The 20,026-nt window shown below is 42.2% G+C and overlaps 1 protein-coding gene across 10 annotated transcripts in view; it reads right to left on the bottom strand.

Annotated features, from left to right (window-relative positions):
• Positions 1-20,026, bottom strand: part of XPNPEP1 (X-prolyl aminopeptidase 1) — a 197,040-nt gene that overhangs the window by 83,773 nt on the left and 93,241 nt on the right. For 8 of the 10 annotated variants that reach the window (XM_073240449.1, XM_073240453.1, XM_073240450.1 and 5 more), the window contains one exon: positions 8,708-8,826. In XM_073240449.1, coding sequence (XP_073096550.1) covers positions 8,708-8,826 — 119 coding nt within the window. Of the gene's footprint in view, positions 1-2,238; positions 2,320-3,179; positions 3,244-8,707; positions 8,827-20,026 lie in introns of those variants that run through there. The other 2 variants (XM_073240451.1, XM_073240455.1) reach the window with 2 other exon arrangements.

Raw genomic sequence — 20,026 nt, 5'->3', positions numbered from 1 at the left:
TTATAAGTGAGCATAACAGTGCAAAATCATTGGTGATGACTCACAGAGGTAATGGTTACTCCATTTGAATGGGAGGTTTAAGGATGATTCTGAAATAAACTGATTTGTCACTCATGGGCAGCCAGGGTCCAAAGAAAATGAGGATTGTTGCTTTCCCCTACGAGAAGGATGAGAGGTGGGGAGTAGCTGCCTGTGGTATGCAAGATTCATTAGCCACAAGTTCCCCTTGTTTAGAAATAGTTTATAAAGATCATGCCTATCCTCTGTCAAGGGTAGCATCTGTGCTGCAAACAAATCCGAGCCATGAATGCAAGAAACATGAAGCAATCCAAGCTCAGAATACAAGAGTAAGGGCTTTAACTCCCTTGATACATACGGTGGAATGAAGCACTGGGGTGCAGTTCGGCTTGGTTGGTTGATTTGTTTGTTTTTAACTGTACGGGGAAGGGAGGTCTAAGGTTGCTCTTCCTCAGCCTGGACCATGTGTCTGTAGGCAGGCTCAGTGTCACCATGAAAGCTCTGGCACCCATCACTCACACTAGAAGCAGATCATTCAAATATTCCTCCACGGGGTCTCTTATGCCTGAGCACTGGTCCTGGTGCTGAATTGCTACAGAGGGTACAATTCTGGGAGTCCAAGAGACACCCAAGCAGTCACAGAAATGCATGCCACCTGCATATCTAACCCAAGTTCTTCTGCATGTGAGGGCTTTTTTGGGGTCCAGCCTTGTCCCAGTCAGGAATAGGGGTCACCTGCATGCCTCGGATTGGCTCTATAACAGGGCATTCTACCAGCAGGCAGCTCTATGGGGCTGGCTCCACAGTCTCACAGGAGGCCCCAGGCATAGCCTGGGCACCCCGATAACTGCGCTGTGTTAGTTTTCTCACTGTACAGATCTCCAGGCCTCAGATCCTCCTGTTGGATCACTAAGCTCAGCCTGTGTAATCTTCCTTCATCTGTCTTGTTTCTCTGGACCTCACCATCCATTAATTTACAGTCTCTTGGGATTGGATGAAATCTGGTGTTGATCTCACAGTTTGTCTTGCCAGCAGTTAGCCCATCACAAGCCACACAACTTCCAGAGAACTAGCTGCAGAGTCTAGCCCTCCCCTGATGGGACACAGCAGCAGAGTGCCAGCAGGGCCTAGAATGCCACATGCTGTGAAGAACCAGTGTAACGTGGAGATGACCCATGGCCACATAGATCATAAAGCCACCAAAACAGGAAGCAGATGCTGATCCCAAATTCCATGCCTCCATGACTTTTGCTCTTTCTGTCCCTCATTAGCTGGATGGCCTTAGGACAGTTACTTAACTTCATTGAGCCTTAATTTCATCATCTGTAAAGTCAGAATAACAGTATCAACCCCATTCACTGATGATTACATTTCTTGCTGTGGGGCCTGGCGCATAATAAGCTCTTAACAACAGTGGCTCTTATCATTATTACCATGATTAATAGAACGTGTGAAAGTGCCTGGACTATAGCAATTGCCAAACAAGTGTTTTGGAAGGATGTTGGTTATTTCAAGGCTTTTTTTTTAACCACTTTATAAATTTGTAGAAAAGTAGGTGCCCATCAATCTTTTCACCAACTCCTACGTTTACTGAGTCTCTTCTTCCCTGTACCACGTAATTATCACTATGGTTATTCCAAAGTCCCAAAGAGCACCACTGCATAATGTTAATAATGATGGTTAGGCATCATGTGGCACTAAACAGCATATACATTCCTCACCTCTTGCATCCTTACAACAGCCAAGTCATACATTTGAAAGGGGATCCCCATGCGGTCAATAAGGTCATCTAAGATGATTTGACAAGTTAAGTGTCAGAGAAGGAACCAGAGCCCAAATTTTATTATTTCTCACCCTAAGCCGCAGTTCCATACTACAGTCTGAGTCTATTATGTTCCCCAAGTTTCCCCCAAATCTATGAATTAGATGGTAAAAAGCAACTATGTCTTTAATAACCCCTTCCAACTGTCATAAGCCTCTATGGAACAAATCCATTCTGCGTGCATCAAACATCAACTGTTAGCATGCTCAACCCTGTAGAGGGGACCCGTAGGGACCCTGAAGCTTCCTCTCTGTCCACAGGGTGCCTGTGGTCTCTTCGGAGAGACAGTGTAGCCACTGTGATGACAGCAGCATGAGGACAGACACAGTCTTGCAGCTATAATGCAAAGGAGCATTAGAAGACTTGTACTGATCTCTGAGTCCATGTGGAGCTGGGGCTTGACTTTGTGTAATTCATTTGTAGTCCCTGAGTGTCAAGTCACTCAAAGGGTTTTTGGTTACTTCTCTCCTAGAAAAGACCTAGAAAGAAGACAAGCAAAAGGAACATTCAAAGAAAGATTAAAAGGATTCCTTTTCTAATTTGCCCCAGGTTGGGAGGAAAGATCTCTATCACACACACACAAACACATATATACACCAGAATATTTGCATAATAGAACTAGAAGCAAAAACTATACATTATTTTTAAATCTGTCTGGGCTTGGGATGCATCTCTTTACATACTATCACATCCCATTAGCTGCCATTTGGTTGTTAAGGTGCCTTAGCTTCCTGATGAACATCTGTACATCTGCGACATAGTGCAGATCAGAAAGAAACCTCTGGGGCAATACGGTTAAGACATTGCAGGATGGTAACCCATTAAGAAAGCCAAGCGATGTTACCGGGAATGAAACTTGGGAAGAATTGCTGAAAGCCACCTATGTCACTAGACTCCCTCCCAGAAAAAGTTGCTGTGTGCAGAACGGAGGCGTTTGTAACACAAGAGCTCCTGGAAAGTGGAAAGGTCTAAGTATATTCACAGCTGTCTCCCCTTAGGGTTTAGGTTTTGCTCCAGAGCCAGTTCCAGAGTCTTATTTCAATTGAAAGCTTTCACCTGATCTGCAATCACTGAAATTCCATCAGGTAGAATCCACTGAGGGAAATTGCTTTCTGCAATGATATATAATTCTTTCATTCACATCTCTGAGCTATTTACAGGAAATTATCTATGGATTGTATCATTAGTTTAAAAGCCACTGCAGTTGTTTTTCCCTCAGTGTAATTTTAAGCCATGTAGGATCATTAGTTGGGAAAAAATATTTGAAAAGGGTAGATAGCTAGTTATCTCAGTGGAACAGTACAATTTATGTTGAAGGAACATAGCATTGGGAAGTAACCTTGGAAGCATAAGTCATTCTTGGGACCGACATCTGAGCCTCTCTTCTTCCTTGAAATTTCCCACTGCAAAAAGTACAAAAAATTTCTAGGGACACAGAACACTATTGCAAAGACATCCACATTACAGCTGCAAGATTATTGTGACGATAAAGTTTTTCTCCATTGAGAAAAAGTCTTTTCACCAAGAGATGTTCTAAAGCTTCATTATCCTAATAGCCATTGTTCTACTGGACCATTCAGCAGCCTCAGCTTTTTTTCTCAGTTCAGTGGCCTCCTGGAGGATTGTCAGTGTCTGCCTGCTGACAGCTTCCTTGGCCATAAATTCAGAAGGAGAAGTGCCAATTACATCTCTACCCAAATTATAGAGTATCTATATGCATATAAATATATATATATATGTACACACAGATACATATATAGTCTGATAAGTAAGCCTCATGCTAGCACTAAATATTATGTTCTTGAAAGATAACATAGGCAGAATATTGTTTATTCATATCCTCAATACCTGAAGGTACACTAGAGAAATAGAGGGATAATGACAGAGTATATTATGTATTATAAATATAAAATATAAATATAAAATGACTTCTGCTATCACTATCATTACTTGACAATGTATGTTTAGTCTTAAAATGTGCCAGGCTTTGCGTGAAAAACTTCTATTGGTATTATCTCCACTAACCTAATTAATCTCTCTATAGGGCAAATACTGGTATTATCCACATATTATGAGTCGGAAAGAGAGGTTCAGTAGCTTCCCAAAAGTCACACATCCATTAAGTAGCAGAACCTAGATTTGATTCCTTCTAGTCTGACTCCAAAGCCCATGTTCTTAAAAACTATAAATACAGCAACTTCATTAATTGATTTGTCCTAATTTATGTTATGTAATCACTTCTCAATAGTGTCTCATGAAAGACTTTGAACACAGTTTGAATTTCATTCACGAGTTTCCATTTCTGGTTGTCCTAACACCAATACGGGCAAATCCTCCAGGAAGTTGGGCTGGTGGTTAAACTCAAAGGGGATCCCAGCACCCGAAGATGCAGAATCTATACAAAAAGAATTTAACAAAAGGGCTCCATGCAGGGATGTTCCAGCCTGGTTACCCAAAGTAGGGCTAATCCTTTCCCAGCAGGGACACACATCAGCCTCAAACAATACACAGTAACATTAAATTGCACTCAAGCTGGAAGACTTTGAAGATGAGCAGGCCCAAATTTGTTTTATAATGAGAACCATGAGGTCCCAAATTGTGAAGTGACTTTCCCAGGGTCTCTCTAAGTCATTGGTAGAACTAGGGTGATTGAAGTGTGACACCGTGTTTCCCCTGCACCTTCTTGCTTCCCAGATGGGGACCTTACAAAAGCCACCTTTCCCTTCAGCCAAGAACAGTCATTGCTGGGACCAGAGTATCCTCAAGAGCTTTTGCAAATGCCTTGTTTACCCCAAACTAGACTTAACTGTGTTTTGCCTTTCACCTTGACAAAAGACAGAGATTAGGAAGTGTGGAGTAGGAAAAATTATCTGGAAAAACTGTTCTTCTGTTTAATAACTCTTCTAAGTGATTATGATTAGCAAGGTAATAGATATTTAAGGCAGAATGCTTAGAAACTACAGGAGGGAAAAGCACTCAGATGAAAATACAAATGAATCATAATCCTGCCACCAAAGGATTAGTACGTTCTCTTCATAGATGTATATGTAACAATAGATAATATGTAGTGATACATAGCAATATTTTTTCTAGCTAGCTAACCAGTTGCTTTTTAACAAAATAAATGGATGTTATTACAGTTTATAATTTTTTGCAAAGACTTTTTTACTAACATATCTTGGCAACATTTTCCTATACCCTTCAATATTCACATAAATAATATTAATGATTATTTAGAGTCTCATAGTAGGAATGCATCATTATTTCCCTAATCAATTTTGAAAACTTTAGATTGTTTGCATTAAAAAAATACAATGCTTCAGCACATTTCTTAATAAAATAATCTTTCCATATATTTATGATAATTTCCTAGAAGAGGACATTGAGTCACATGACATGTACATTTTTAGGACCATGGAAACATAGCAACAAATTGCTTTCTTTAAAGATTATACCAATTTACAGCCCTATCAAAAGTTATGTTAGGGAATTCATAGTGTATTAGCATTAGGGAAAAGAAGCTACTTTGCTAATAAGTGAAAATATTTTTTGTGATAAAATATACTTAACATAAAATTTACCTTTTTAAGTATTTTAAGTATTAAGTATATTAAGTATACTCACATTGTGTTGTAATCATCATCACCATCCATCTCCAGATCTCCTTTTCTCATCTTCCCAACTGCAACTTCACACCCACTGAACAATAACTACCCATTCCCCTCACCCTCCCTCACTGCCCCCTCCCACCTCTGCCCTGGCAGCCGCCATACCAATTTCTGTCTCTATAAATTTGACTGTACTAGGTAGCTCATATAAGTTAAATCAAACACTATTTGTCTTTCTGTGACTGGCGTATTTCACTTAGCATATTGTCTTCAAGGTCATCCATCCAGATGTGGCATGTCTCAGAATGTCCTTCCTTATGCAATACAGCAAAAGCAGTTTGCTAAGAGGGACGCTTATAGTGATAAATACCTACATTGAAAGAAGAGAAAGATCTCCAACAACCTAACTTTACACCTCAAGGTACTAGGAAAAGAAGAACAAAATAAGCTGAAAATCAGCAGAAGGAAGGAAAAAATTGTAGAGCAGAAATAAATCAAATAGAGAATAGTAAATAGAAAAAAAATGATGATTTTTTCGTTGGTTTTTTAACACAATTAACATTGTTATTAGTAAGAATGGAAATTAGGGCAGCCACTATGAAAAATAGTATACAGTTTCCCCAAAAAATTAAAAACAGAATTACCATAGGATCCAGCAATCCCACTGCTGGATTTTTACCCAGAGGAATTGAAATCAGGATCCTGAAGAGGTATTTGGACTTGTATGTTCACCGCATCATTCACAGAAGCTGCAGATGAGTGGGCCCAGAGCTGGGGTCCATGGTCGACGGGCCCAGAGCTGGGGTCCACAGGTGGGCAGGCTTGGTACTAGGATTTATAGGCTGGCAGCTGTGGTGCCTGGGTCTGTACTCAAGAATTTTTTTGGAAAAATGAATGAACACTTCAAGGATTTTTTTTATAGCTTTATTCAGTATGACCTTCAAAGAACTGCACATATTTAATATATATAATCCACTGTGTGTATGTACATTTTGTTTTTCCACTCATCCATTTATCAGTAGACACTGTTTGCTCCTACCATCAGGTTATTGTGGATAATGCTGCTGCAAACATGAGTATACATAGATCTGTTCAAGCCCCTGCTTCCAGTTCTTCTGGGTGAATTCCCAAGAGTAGAAATACTAGATTTAATTTTTTGAGGAAATGAATAGATGAGTACATTTTAATTTTTGAATTCATATATCTTAAATTATTAGTGAGGAGTGACATTTAGAAATTTTTTATGGGTCTCAACATTTTTTTATTTGTGACTTATGAGTAGATATTTCTTAACACTTATAAGAAAGGCAGGTAAAAAATTTGTATCTTTGGTTTAATCTTAAAATCAAACTCACTCTTTTACAACAGTGTTTTGCAACCTTTTTTTTCATTATTGTCCCCCAAAGGATCCTTCTTAGACAATTTTTCCTAATTGCCCTCCTCCAGTGAAATTTTAATATTAACAGATATACTGTGTATCTGTTTAAGTATCAGATTTATATCTATACATTTAAGAAGTAAGATGTTTTTCACCATCTCCCTCCTGCAAGATCCAATGTTTTCCCCCTTCAGGGCAATATCATCTCTGTTGAGAATGAATAATCTTCAATGTTTTCTCTAAACATCCCATACTCATCTTTAGAATAACAGAATCTCAGAAATATAAGGGGACTTATTGTTCTGCTAATTGAAACTGTTCTTACCCATTGATTTGTAGTAGACTCATCTGGAAAATTCTTTCTTTTAAAATACAGATGCCAGGGATGGACCTAAGATGTAGTAGTTTGGGTCTGGATAATTTATTTTTAATGCCAAGTGGTTTAAGTGCAGACTCTAAATTTTGAACCACTCAAGTCCAATTTTAATCTAATAATAACCTTTAAAACAGCTTGCATTAGGGAAACAAAAGCAAAAATAAACAAGTGGGACTAATCAACTAAAAAGTTTCTGTACAGCAAAGGAAATTATCAACAAAACAAAAAGGCAACCTACTGTATGAGATAATATGTTTGTAAATGATTTATCCAATAAGGCACTAACAACTAAAATATATAAAGACTCACGACTCAACGCCAAAAAATAAATAACCCAATTAAAAAATGTGCAAAGGACCCAAATAGACATTTTTCCAAAGAAGACATTCAGATGGCCAACAGGCATGTAAAAAGATGCTCCATATCACTAATCATTAGAGAAATGCAAATCAAACCACAATGAGATATCACCTCACACCAGTTAGGATGGCCACTATCCAAAAGACAAGAAATAACAAGTATTGACAAGGATGTGGAGAAAAGGGAACCCTCCTACCCTGTTGGTGGGAATGTAAATTGGTGCAGCCACTATAAAGCAGTATGGGGGTGCCTCAGAAAACTAAAAATAGAAATACCATACAACCCAGTAATTCCATTTCTAGGAATTTACCCAAAGGAAACATAATCTCTGATTCAAAAAGATTTATGCACCCTTATGTATTTATGCAACCTTATGCACCCTGCATATTTATAATAGCCAAGAAATGGAAGCAACCAAAGTGTCCATCAATAGGTAAATGGATAGATGTGGTACATATACACAAAGAAATATTATTCAGTCATAAAAAGGAAAGAAATCCTACCATTTGCAACATGGATGGACTTAGAGAGTATTATGTTAAGTGAAATGAGCCAGGCAGAGAAAAACAAATACCAGATGATTTCACTTATACATGGAATCTAAAAACAAAACAGCAATAGACTCATAGATACTGAGAAGTGACTGGTAGTTACCATGTGGGAGTGGCTGGTGGGTGGGTGAAATAGGTGAACAGGCACAAAATTTTAATCACAATACAAATTAGTCACAGAGATGAAAGTTCAGCATAGAGAATATAGTCAATGGTTCCCTAACATCTTTCTACGTCAACAGATGTAACTACACTAGTTGGGGTGAGCATTTAGTAGTGTATATAACTGTCAAATCACTATGTTGCATCCTTGAAACCAAAAGAATATTCTATATCAACTATAGGTCTTTTTTAAAATAAATAAACAGCTTGTATTATTGAATGCTACTGATGTACCAGGCCCTGTCCACTTCTCTATCTCAGATTGCTTAAAGTCATCCTATAACTTAGGTACTACTATTATTGTTTTTTTATAGGTGGGGAAACAGAGGAATACAGGACTGAAGAAATTTGCCCAGGGACACCAACTAGCCTAGGCAAACTGAAGCCAGAATCATCACTCTTCATCATTAGTCCACACAGCCACACAGTTACCTTAATGTGCGATTCTCTTCTACACGTCTCCCTCTTCTCTGTCCTATGCTCATGAAGACGTCAGGGTCCATGCCTAGGCATCCCCTAGGTTGCCAGTACTCGAGGGACTGTAGGATTCCCTGCAGAAATGTGGGAAATGGTCAATCCCCTTTCCAAGCAGTATTGGCTCTTCTATGTCCCAAGGAGAATGTGCTTGTGCCCAGAGGCTCCAAGCCCCCACCACGATTCCCTCTCTGTCAGCTCTAATCCTTCTTCACAGGGACCAAAACTAGGCAAGGAGTCAGGTGGGAGGCATTCCCTTCCCTCTGACACCTACTCGCTTGCTCTCTTCCTGTATCAGCCCACAAATAAACACTCTTGCCAAAAAATAATAACAATGGCAAACCCAAAGCCATGCATTTAGATTCATGCAAATCAGTGCCCCCCCCTCCCTGTGAGGCATCCCTGCTAAATGAGAGTGAGGGGAGCTAGGCTGCCCAGACTGAGGTTGCTGATCCTCCCCAAAAGTTTCCCCACTGAGCCTTTAACAAGTGAAAATTTGCTTTTAAAGAAAGTGCCATCCCTGCAAAGGGAGGTATGCACTTCTCTGTGACTTGAGCAATGTCATTACTGCCCAGAGAATGGAGAGATGGGGAATTTACTGCTTAAAAGGCTTCTCCATAAGTCACTGGGCTCAGCAGAGATGCATATCCATAATTTATGGAGGAAGTGATCAATCACTAGAAAATACGTCCTGCCCATTAAAGTGAGCCATTGGCCTCTGGACTCCTGTCAGCCCAGGCCCCTGTACTGGAGAGTCTGGGCCAAGGACACCTGGTACTGTCTCTCTCTTTACTGGTTTTCAAGGCACAGACATGAGGTCTGTCACTGCCTCAGAGGCTTCAAGGCCTATAAAGGAACAGGGGTTTGGAAAACAGGTTCCTAGAAGGGAAATGGGACAAAAGGTCTCTGCTTCATCAGGTCTGCTGAAAGGGAAAGGTTGTAGCCATCTCTGCAGGTGAAGGGGAAGTCTGCCTGAATCAGCAAGTCTTCCATCTGTGGCCGGAAATAAGATTCGGAGATTGAAGGCTGGTTGGTGGTCAAGCTGGGAATATAGAGACATATAATGAACATTGGCTTATCTGATCCACTTTCAAAATAAGAGGAAAGGGCAAGAGGGAAATGAAAGAAAAACGAGCGCAAGTAAAGGGCAAAAGTAACCAAAGAAGAAAAAGAAAGTATTTGCTAGTCAACAAACCAAAGGGAGACACAGGAAGTTGAAGCTTAGAATCATAATGTGTCTATAATTGCTCAGCAGTCTGGCATATTTGGCCCAAATCTAACGTAATTCTTATTTTTAAATACTCAAGAGCTCTCAGCAATACGTGTTTCATGTCCCAATAACTTATGGCAATGGAGAAGCCCAGAGACAGCGCAGCTCAGCAGACATTCCAGAGGCGGTTCTGGGGCAGCTGCTTCCTGACCCCCAGGTCCTGTCAGTGAGCTCATTGTCCTCCGGAGATGGGAAGGCTTTGGCCGACAGGAGCCACTGGGAAGTATTTCCTTCTTCTGCTCCCACTTAGGCATGCTCTAGGGCCTCAACAGACCGAAATGAGATGCAGCCTCCAGTATTCTTTCTTTCCCTCATGACTCCCATGAAAGAAAGCATCGCCCCTCCCCTAATACAACCTGCTCACAAAGACCTGATTTATACCAAGATAACACATTTTAAATGGAATCAAGCCTTAACACTAACAGAATGAGTTGCTAAGAGTGGAACCTGAGTAAATAGCCAGCCTTATGAGTAGACTGAGCCCCTGTGAAATCACCTGTGATGTGGCCAATCAGACATTGAAGGATCCAGCCTCTGCCCAGGTCTCTGACATATCCTACCACTTGTGACACTTGCCTCTTCCACAAACATACTAGTGATGTGTGCCCCAGTGCCTTTGCACATGCTCTTCTCTTCTATCTGGAACTCTTTCTCCCACTGCTCTTCATATAGTTAACAGTCCAGCTTAGCCTTCACATCCCAGCACAAACGTCACTCCAGGGAAATCCTCCCTGCCACCCAGCTCCCAGCACCACGTACTACTTCCCCACAGCACTTATGTTTCATTCCTTCTTTGTCCGAAAGTCCCTTGGGTCACAACAAGCTTGATGGTTTCCAGCCACTTAAAGAGGACCAGTGAGGCTGGGGTATAGTGGGAAGAGGGGACAAGTAGGTCAGAAAGGCAAATTAGGCCCGAGAAAGCTTAATTCAGGATTTATTCTAAGGGCTATCAGAAAACACTGAAGGGTTTTAAGCAATGGGGTAACATGATCTGATGCATAGTATGAATCATTACTCCAGTTCCTGTGGGAAATGGGTGGAGGTCGGGGAAACCTTATAGCAGACAGGTCAGTTGGAAGCCTACTGTACCAGGGAGAGGTGGTCAGATTGCGCAGGGTTATTTAGGGGAGGTGCAGAGGAGTGTATGTCTGGGGAGAAGATACCACCTGACATATTAGTATATTGAATGCAGTGTTGAAAAGAAAGAGAAGAACTAGCTTTGGCTTGACTAGCTAGTAAACGTGGCATTGTTTATTGACATGAGGAAGATTGGGAAAGACTAGGGAAGGGAGAGGAATCAATGTTGTTTTGGTAAATTAAATTGGGAAACTCTTTTAGATATCCAACTGGAAATGTCAAGGAAACAAATGGAATTGCTGAGAAAGGTCAGAGCTAGAAAAAGGTACTGGTCAATTACTGACCTATAAATAGGCTTATCAGAGTCAAGGTTGCTACTTGAGTGCGATGGAGGCAGAGGCCAACATCAAGGATGTTTGCAGCTGAGTGACCATATGGAACCAAGGAGCCTGACGGAGTGAGAAGGAAGGAGGGACCCGAGAACATGAAGTTGGGGGGGGATGCAATGTGGTCAGAGACGTGAACGTCACCTGAGGGTCTGTCATTGCTAAAGAGGGAGACCTGGAGTAAGTGAGATGTGGGGGTAGGAGTGGCTGTCAGAGAATGAATTTGGGGTGGCAGAGACTCCACTTCAGACTCACCCCGTTAGGCTTCCTCATGCACCCCAAATCCCATGCTTGGACTACACTGTTGTGTTGCTCTGCTACCTTTTTAGGTGCCCGTTCATGGATGTTGTTACATTAACATTCTGTGACATTAACCAGTTTGAAGGCAATGTAGGTTGCCTTCATGCCAACCATTAAATGGGCACTGGAAGGGTCCCAGGAGCATTTGAACACCTTTCCAAATCACCCCCTGACTGCTGCTGCTCTGCTTCATTTGTTACCCGGCTGAATGATGCTTGGCTCTTACTCTTCTGCTCTAGTCCAGATTCCTGGTTCCATGATCCATGGAAGACCATGCCTTCTGCTCTGGATTCCCTGCGATGGTAATCACCGCCCCAGTGAGCTCCGTGGAACTACATCTCCGGCTGACGGGGCAGCCCCGCTGGCTCTGCTGGGTCTCCCTGAGGGAGACTAGAAAGCCCCAAGCTTCCTCCACATCCCTTCCACAGAGGGCCTTCCCTGCAGATGCCATCTCCACACTAATGGACTCCACCTCCTGCTTTCTCTCTACTCTGGAGAATACATTCCTTCGGGCACGCTTTAATTGTCTGTAGGAATGGTATTCTGCTCCTTACTCCCTTTTTAAAATATTTTAACATCTATTTATGGAATTTGATCTTGATCTTTGTACTGTTCAGTTCTACATGGAATTTGGTTGTTTTCCCAGCTTCGTGGCTCCAGAGTTCCCTCTTGTGCTGCTTTTATGAAATGCTCCCAATATGCTGTCTTCCTTTCTGAAACCCCCCTAGCCTTGGTCTCTTCCTCTTCTTTCATTCGGACTCCGTTTTTCATTTGTCTCTACTCACCCCAAGCTGCTCACTGTGGACTTATTTCCAGCAGTTTCTACTCATTGTAGGACTTTATCTTAGAAGGGAGTTTTGTCTGGTTATTTCTAAGAGTTCACGGGGCCCTAAAAGACCTCTTCAGGCCTCACCACTCCCACACACAGCGAGCAGAGTCTCAAACACCCCTACCAGGCTCAGCAGTTGTTCTCAAGTTGGCCAGCTAAGTTTCTGGTGAACATCTGTTGGCTTGTTTTGGAGACCATACCTCAGGTGCCCCACTGCTTTCCTTTGCTTTGTCCAGCACAGTTGTTGATACAATTCAGGTCTTGGAGTGTGGGTGGTGTGTCCCCACCTACTCATATTTATGGTTCATGAGGATACTTTGTCAACTAGCTTTGTCATGAATGTTGACTACAGATTTTGTGGGGTTGACTTTTTTGTTATTCTATTTCTCTTCTTAATTTTTTAGGTTTATTTGGAGGAAATTTTAAAATAATGCACGACTGCCATTTTTCCAGGTCCCCTTGGGTTGTTTAAGCCATTTAACAACACTCTGAGGTACTTACCATTATTATTCCCAATATAATAATTGGGAAATTATTATATTTCCAGAGCCTAGCAGGTTCAGCAAATTTCCCAAGGTCAAGTACTGTAAGCAGTAGAAACAGATACAAATCCAGACATTCTACCTATGCAGGACACACTGTTAACCACTCTGCAAGGCTAAATCTAAGTGTCACTAAGCTATCAGAAGGATGAGTAGAAACTGAACAATAGGGAAAAACCTCTTCTACACTGAAATAATAGGACAGACAAAGGCCCTGAGGTTTCCCTGCTTTTGAGGAATTAGAAGTCATTAGTGGCTAGATATCTGTGAGACAGGGTGGGGCAAGGGGATAGATACCATAAGATGAAGCATGAAAAAGAAGCCACAGTAGATTTTTCAGGACACTGCAAGCTACACAAGAGGTTTGGGGTTTTACCCAATATGCAATGCAAATCATCAAAAAAAAGCTGTAAGTTGCATCTTACTATGCTGATGGACAGTGACTGTAATGGGGCTTGTGGAGGGGACTTGGTGAAGGGGGAACCTAGTAAACGTAATGTTCCTCATGTAATTGTAGATTAATGATACCAAAAAAAAAAAAGCTGTAAGTTTTGTGCATGTCACACTGGAGGAGATATCAGCTTTGGACAAATTCACTCTGGATTTGCTGAGACCAAAAAATGACAACAGAACACTGGGGATACAAGGGTTTATACCAAGCTTTATTCTCCCAGTGGCAAGTTGAGTGCTAGAATCACCTTCACATCCAGCAAGTCAAATGCTAGAATCACTTTTGCATCCAGTAAGTCTGCAAATTCCCCTCCACCACTGTCTCCACACAAAGCACTTGGCAGAGCTCTTTATATAACAGCACAGTCAGTAATATCTCATTGCAACAGGTGTGCAAGCATGTGCCTATGCAGTAGGCCAATTACATCATTGCAAGCGTGTAGTGGACAAGTAGATTAGGGTCAGGTGAGGATCCTGGCCATATGGACATCCATTTTCCCTGCAATACAACATTCCAAAGAGATAAGAAGGACCACTTTGCTCCACTTAAGGAACTAAATTAGATATCTTTGGACCTGAAGAATGATTTGACCACAGAGAGGATGGGTGAATGGTATAATAGTGCATTCATTGCCCGTTAACAAGTGAACAAAGACAGGAGGAAAATGGTACCCAAGGGGTGAAGAGTCATGAGAAAGGAAGCTAGATAGCTTAGACAAGAACCAGATCGACAAGGCCCTAGACTGTCCTTGCTCAGCGATCTTCTGGGAGCAATGGGCCTTTCTTCACATTAGTTGCTGCTAGGGGAAGAGTGGTGACAGAGACATAGAATCTGTGACACAAACAGAGCTAAAGAGAGCCTTACTTTAGGTTGAATTTTTTCAAGAGGCTGCATCCCCTTTCACAATTTCTCAAGACTCTGTATCAGAAGGTCAACCACATTCACCTGTCAAGATAGTTTGGGTAGTAATGACTTCCCTTTCTTGCTTTTCATATCTGCCTTTTGTTATAATCACCAAGGCTTTGTGAGCCAGCTTTGTGATAAGTCTTCTGTATGATGTAATATTTTTAGCACTTTTCCTATTCTCATTCAAACTTCAGCAAAAGTATCAGAAAAAGTGGGAGAAAGGATGATGCCAGTGACTTGGGTACTATTTTTATCTGCATCACATGGAGGAAAGTTGCTTAAATACTGTGGAACTTTCTGGGGTTTCATATATATTCAAAATAGATATAAAGCAGTTACTTTACACTCACTGATGATTTAACTTCTAGAGTTGCTCTAGAAGTTTCCATTTTAACTCTGAATTCTTATTGTAAGTTTGGGATCATTGGGAATTATTTGTGAAATGGCCACTGGATGATTGGACATAGGACACAGGCTGAAGGGAAATCAGGACAGCTCTAGCCAGCAAAGACAGCCATGTGGAGAGGAGCACAGGTGTGAGCCATTGGCAGCCGACAGCTGCAGGGGCTGGGGGCAAGCACAGCAGCCTGGTCAAGGGACTCTGGGTGGAGCACCAGTTGCATCTGCTACCTGGGGCTTAGGTGGGACCACATCCCTAATATTTCTAACAACAAGTTTGTCTGGATAAAAGGAACAACTCAGAAATAGCTTATATGGTGGCATTCCAAAAGTGTAAACAAAGGCTGTGGCATTTATTTGCTCTGAGATTTTGTCTCAGTGGCAGTGCTCTTTGGTCTCAGTCCTAAGGTTGTACTTTAATGGCCACAACTTTGAAACAGAAACAGTTTCATTTCACAACCCTGAAAGTCCAAGAATTTATGAGCTTTCTGTATCTGAATCTGTTTGCAAAACTTCTTTATGAGCTCAACTCTTTTACTACTTCATCAAATAAAGCCAGTAGCTACCAGCTCACATTTTCAAATTCTGCTTGAAAACTCACACAATGCTCAAATTAAGAACACTCTCTGTTTTTCAGATTACCACATACAATAGTTCTACAAAACATTTGCCATTTCCCCAGCATCCTATAACAGTTCCCTCACTGCCATCCGTCCACCAAGAGACCATGCAATGACTTTAAATGTATAATTCTTTGAAAGGGTAGTAACGAATTGGGACCAATAATATAATTAACACAGCATCTGACCCAAGCTGGACCAATGAGAATCCTTTTCATGGGATGGAGAATAGAAGTTACCCAATGGATCTGATCCAGACCCTTTGTGCCATGTGGCTCTCTGCAAGGCCGCCCGCCCATTTGTGGACACAGACAAGTGAAGCAGATGAACGAAGATAAGTGAAAGGCACAGAGAGGGTTCCTGGATTCCTGTCACTTTGTACTTTCCTCATTCCAGGTCCTTCCAGAGGCTTAGCCATGTGCCTTTGCCTCTGTGAATCCCCCTTCCCCCACCTTTATGATAAATTCCCATTTTTGCTTTAAACTAGCTTAAGTGGTTTCCTGTTACTTGAAATCAAACATTATCAACTAATTCGGAAGAACATGATGTTCCTGAGCCCAAAGTCATGCACAAATCCTCATACTGCCTACTGCCCCAGCCCCAGCCCATCTGATGCTAGACCAGATTATCTCTCAGGTCTCTTTTGGTTCTTTGATTCTATGTGGGGTCTCTGGGGGGGTCTCCCTGATGTGAGGAATCTATGACTTCCATAAGTATAGCCCCTGACAGAGGGAACTTCCCTAGAGTGAATGTTTAATTCAGTGAAGAACTCAACACAATGCCACTCTGTTTCTGCAGAACACTCCAAAGTGCATACTCTCCTAGCTGATTATGAGTGACTAGTTAAGCATTCACTAAGTATTTCTCTCTTGATCGAGAACCAGCACACTGATTTAGGATTATTGGCAGGTGTTTGTGTGTGGGTAAAAGAAAGAATAATTTACTTTATGGATTTAAAGTGAGCTCTGCCAGTAGCATCAACTACCTATAAACAGACACTGCATAGAACCAATAGACTGTGCTGTTACAATATTTCCATGTACAAAAAAACAAAGCAAAGTTTGCAATGGGAGAAGTTCCCTATTTCTAGTATGAAGGGTAAAAATGCTGTATCCCACCCAAAGGATTAGTCAGTCAACCAATTTTATTGCCTCTCAACTCCCTCCAGTAGTTTAGATGGCAGAGAGGAGGTGGGTTAGGGATGGAAGTGAGGGACTCAGGACCATTCTGGGGCACAAAAAGCCTGGGAGGCACTTTGTCCCAGGAAGTGACAGGCAGCAGCAGCATGAAGCCATCATAAGACTTGATGTCTGACAAGCATGATTCTTTCCTACTCAGCTGGAGCTACTCTGTGGATGGCAATGAGTGCCTCCCAGTTCTCATTTACAACCTTACATGGAACTTCCTGCAGCCCTTCCTAAGCCCGGTGGGCCAGGGAATCCTCTACTGAGCATACCAGTGATTCTGAACATTACCTCAGGCCATGTTAGCAATGCAAAATATGGGCCCACCCCAGAACTACCAAACAAGAAACTCCGGGAGTGGAGCCAACAGTATGTGTCTTAACAAGTCTTCCAGGGAATTCTGATATTCTCTGAGGACTCAGAACCTCTGCATCAATCTAAACCTAGAAGCTGAGTAGGAAGCCCAGAGTGGTCCCCAAAGTCTCCTTTCCTCTGGATGGGGATTCATCCTTGCATCGCTTGCAAAGACCATATTGTGCTTTTCATGTGCTCAAGCCAGACCCTGGGGAGGAGTCAGAAGTCAAGGTCAGTGGGAGAGCACTTCCTGGAGAACCAGCTGATTCAAGTGCTGTGGTACCACCTAGAACCACTGCACAAATCCTGTGAGAGCTCACGACAGGCACCCGGCCTAGTCTGGGAGAAGAGACGTCAGACGTCTCCCTGTGGAGGCGACGGTGCAGCAGTGGTATGAGAGGTGGGTGGGGCTGGATAGAGAAAGGCGAGGGGAGCGGGGGATTGGTGGCTTCTGGGGGGCTGTTAGCACAGAGAGGGTGACGTGTTTGAGGGAAATGAACGGCGGTCAGTGTGGCTAGAATGTAGGCAACACTGGCCAGGTCAGGGGCTGGAGAGCCGAAAAAAGACGGATGACGGATTGGGTAGGTCCTGAGGCTCACACGGGCAATTCTGAATTTTATTCCGAGAACAATCGCATCATCAGGGTGTGTGAAACAGTTGGATTTGAGGTCCAGCAACTGTGAAAAGTGGAGCAAGGCTTAAATGTTTAAATCATGCTTGCCTTTGGCTGATAGGAAAAAATAGTTCTTTGACTATCTCTCAAATTTGTGTCTGTTTACACATGAAGGATGTCATGGGAGGCTTAATCCTCTCAATATCCATCTGGATTCCCCGCTCCTGGCTGCCCCAGCAGGAGCTAAGAAGGGGTGAATCTAGTCCTGAGGACAGCACTCCTTATGTGCTACATGTCTGCCCTCCTGGGCTTCCTACAGAAACCTACTCTGTGAGCCAGGGCTCAACCACAGAGCAGCAGGAGAAGGTGCACAGGGGGCAGCAGGACTGGGCCTGTGGGAAGGTGCAGCCACGTCACAACCTGGAGGAGAGCCACACCATCTTCATTACTTGCTCCCCAGCTCTCCAAGGACTGGGGTTTCGGGCTTGGTTCATGCAGGTAACCACACACAGCTACAGTTTTGAAGTGGATTATATTTCAATATGAAGTTAGCAACCTACAAATTGACCAAATCCATAAAAATTACTGACATCAATGTCGTGAGGCACTCCTCAGTTTAGAGAGAGATTTAAAAAGGGAAGTTTGCTTTTGATCCAGGGCCACTGCTGCCCCTGCAGCTCATGCTGAGGGCCATTCTCCCCTAATTGTCCTCTTCAGTGTTTCCTGACGCAGCTGCCTCCTCCCCCTCCTCCCACCAGCCCATGGCTGCTCCATCTGCCCAGTCTATCTCAATGCTTTCTCTCCTCTTTTTTTATTCTTATGGATTCCTTTTGAAATGAAATTGGATAAAGGGAAACGTATGAAAAAATTGTACACAATAATATTATATTCAAAAAAGTACCTAAGAGTCAGCTCTGTTACATGGTAAAATGAGTTCCTGGGAGAAAATAATAAGAGAACAATCACCCGAGTTATTTAAAAAGCAGCTGGACAAAGTCACCAAGGATGTGGTGGCAGGAAGGCCCCAGTCTCAGCAGTCCTGGAATGAAGAAAATGATCTTAATAGGATTTTCCTCTCCCTGTCTTACTTTTTCTCTAGGCTGAATGCTTTAACTCATACTGAAATCAGTTATATCCAAAGACAGCAAGATTCACTGCCTTCCTGTGGCCAAATTCATCAGCAACTAGAACAAAAGCAAGGGAGAGGAGTATTAAAGAATCCCTTCTTCAATTATCAAGAAACACCCTGGTTCCATGGGAGAAAATCGATGCTTTCATTCTCGGCCTGCTCTTGATTTCCTGATCTGTTATCAAAAGAGACATTCTCTGGAAACAGCAAGTAAGTTCTACTAACATTTCATGGTAAAAACTGCTATCTTATGCACAGCTTCCTGCAATGTCTGCATATAATTTTTGTCCATCAACAAGTTAAGGTTTTATTCCCCCAAATAGCACTTGTTTTCCCATTTCACATTTTTGGCAATTTCTCTGATGTCTACTCATTTTTGTATTTGTGTACAGCCTTACAGAGCATTACAGAAATCTCTTCAAGCTCAAAATATGTGAAATATAAGCATTCCTGTATCAGCGCATATCCTTGTCCTTACAGTCTAGTGCTCTAGGGGGGAGTGTTGCAGTTATCTATGTGGCAGCATCAGATAAACACAGCCCTTGACTTTACCTAACACTTCAGTGAAAAATCTACCATGATTTGATAGTCTGATACTACCTCATACAGAGAGCACTTGTACTTTAAAGCTCTTGCACAAGTATCCACTCTTCTGATCTTCAATCTGGGTGTTATCAAGTCCATTTATAATGAAGGATCTGAAGCTCAAAAAGGGGAAATAATTTGCTTGATGAATGACACAGAGATAGCAAGGACAGGCTGGAACACAACCCCAGATCTGTCCTCAAAACCCAGGAGTCCTCCCATTCTATCACCCTGCCCTTCTCAGGGCTTCTGGGCCTCAGCCTAGAAACAGGCAGAGGATGAGTTTTGAATGTAGATGCATTCTCAATATATGTGAAACCAAAAAACTACACACTCATATAGAGATGATTTATTAATACAAATGGTGTTTTAATCAGTGACCCTGAGAAAATAGCTGCTTGTCTATGTACAAGCCTTTTTCATTCACAGGGAAACAATCATGAAAATGAATGTGGACTGGGCTGAAGGAATCCAATTGATTCCCAAAAATTGGATCCATTCTGTTTGCTCTCCTTAGAGAACCCTCTCCTGCAAACTTTTCTTACCCAGCCACCTTTACTCCACCAGGCCAGAGTACCTAAGGGTGTTTCTCTGAAAAAAGCAGTGCATTTCGAGAAAGCAGTGTGTTGGAG

This window comes from Manis javanica, chromosome 7 (assembly GCF_040802235.1).
Source record: "Manis javanica isolate MJ-LG chromosome 7, MJ_LKY, whole genome shotgun sequence".
Lineage (NCBI taxonomy): Eukaryota > Metazoa > Chordata > Mammalia > Pholidota > Manidae > Manis > Manis javanica.
Note: the sequence above shows the minus strand (reverse complement) of the source record. Positions and strands in the feature narration are given on the sequence as shown.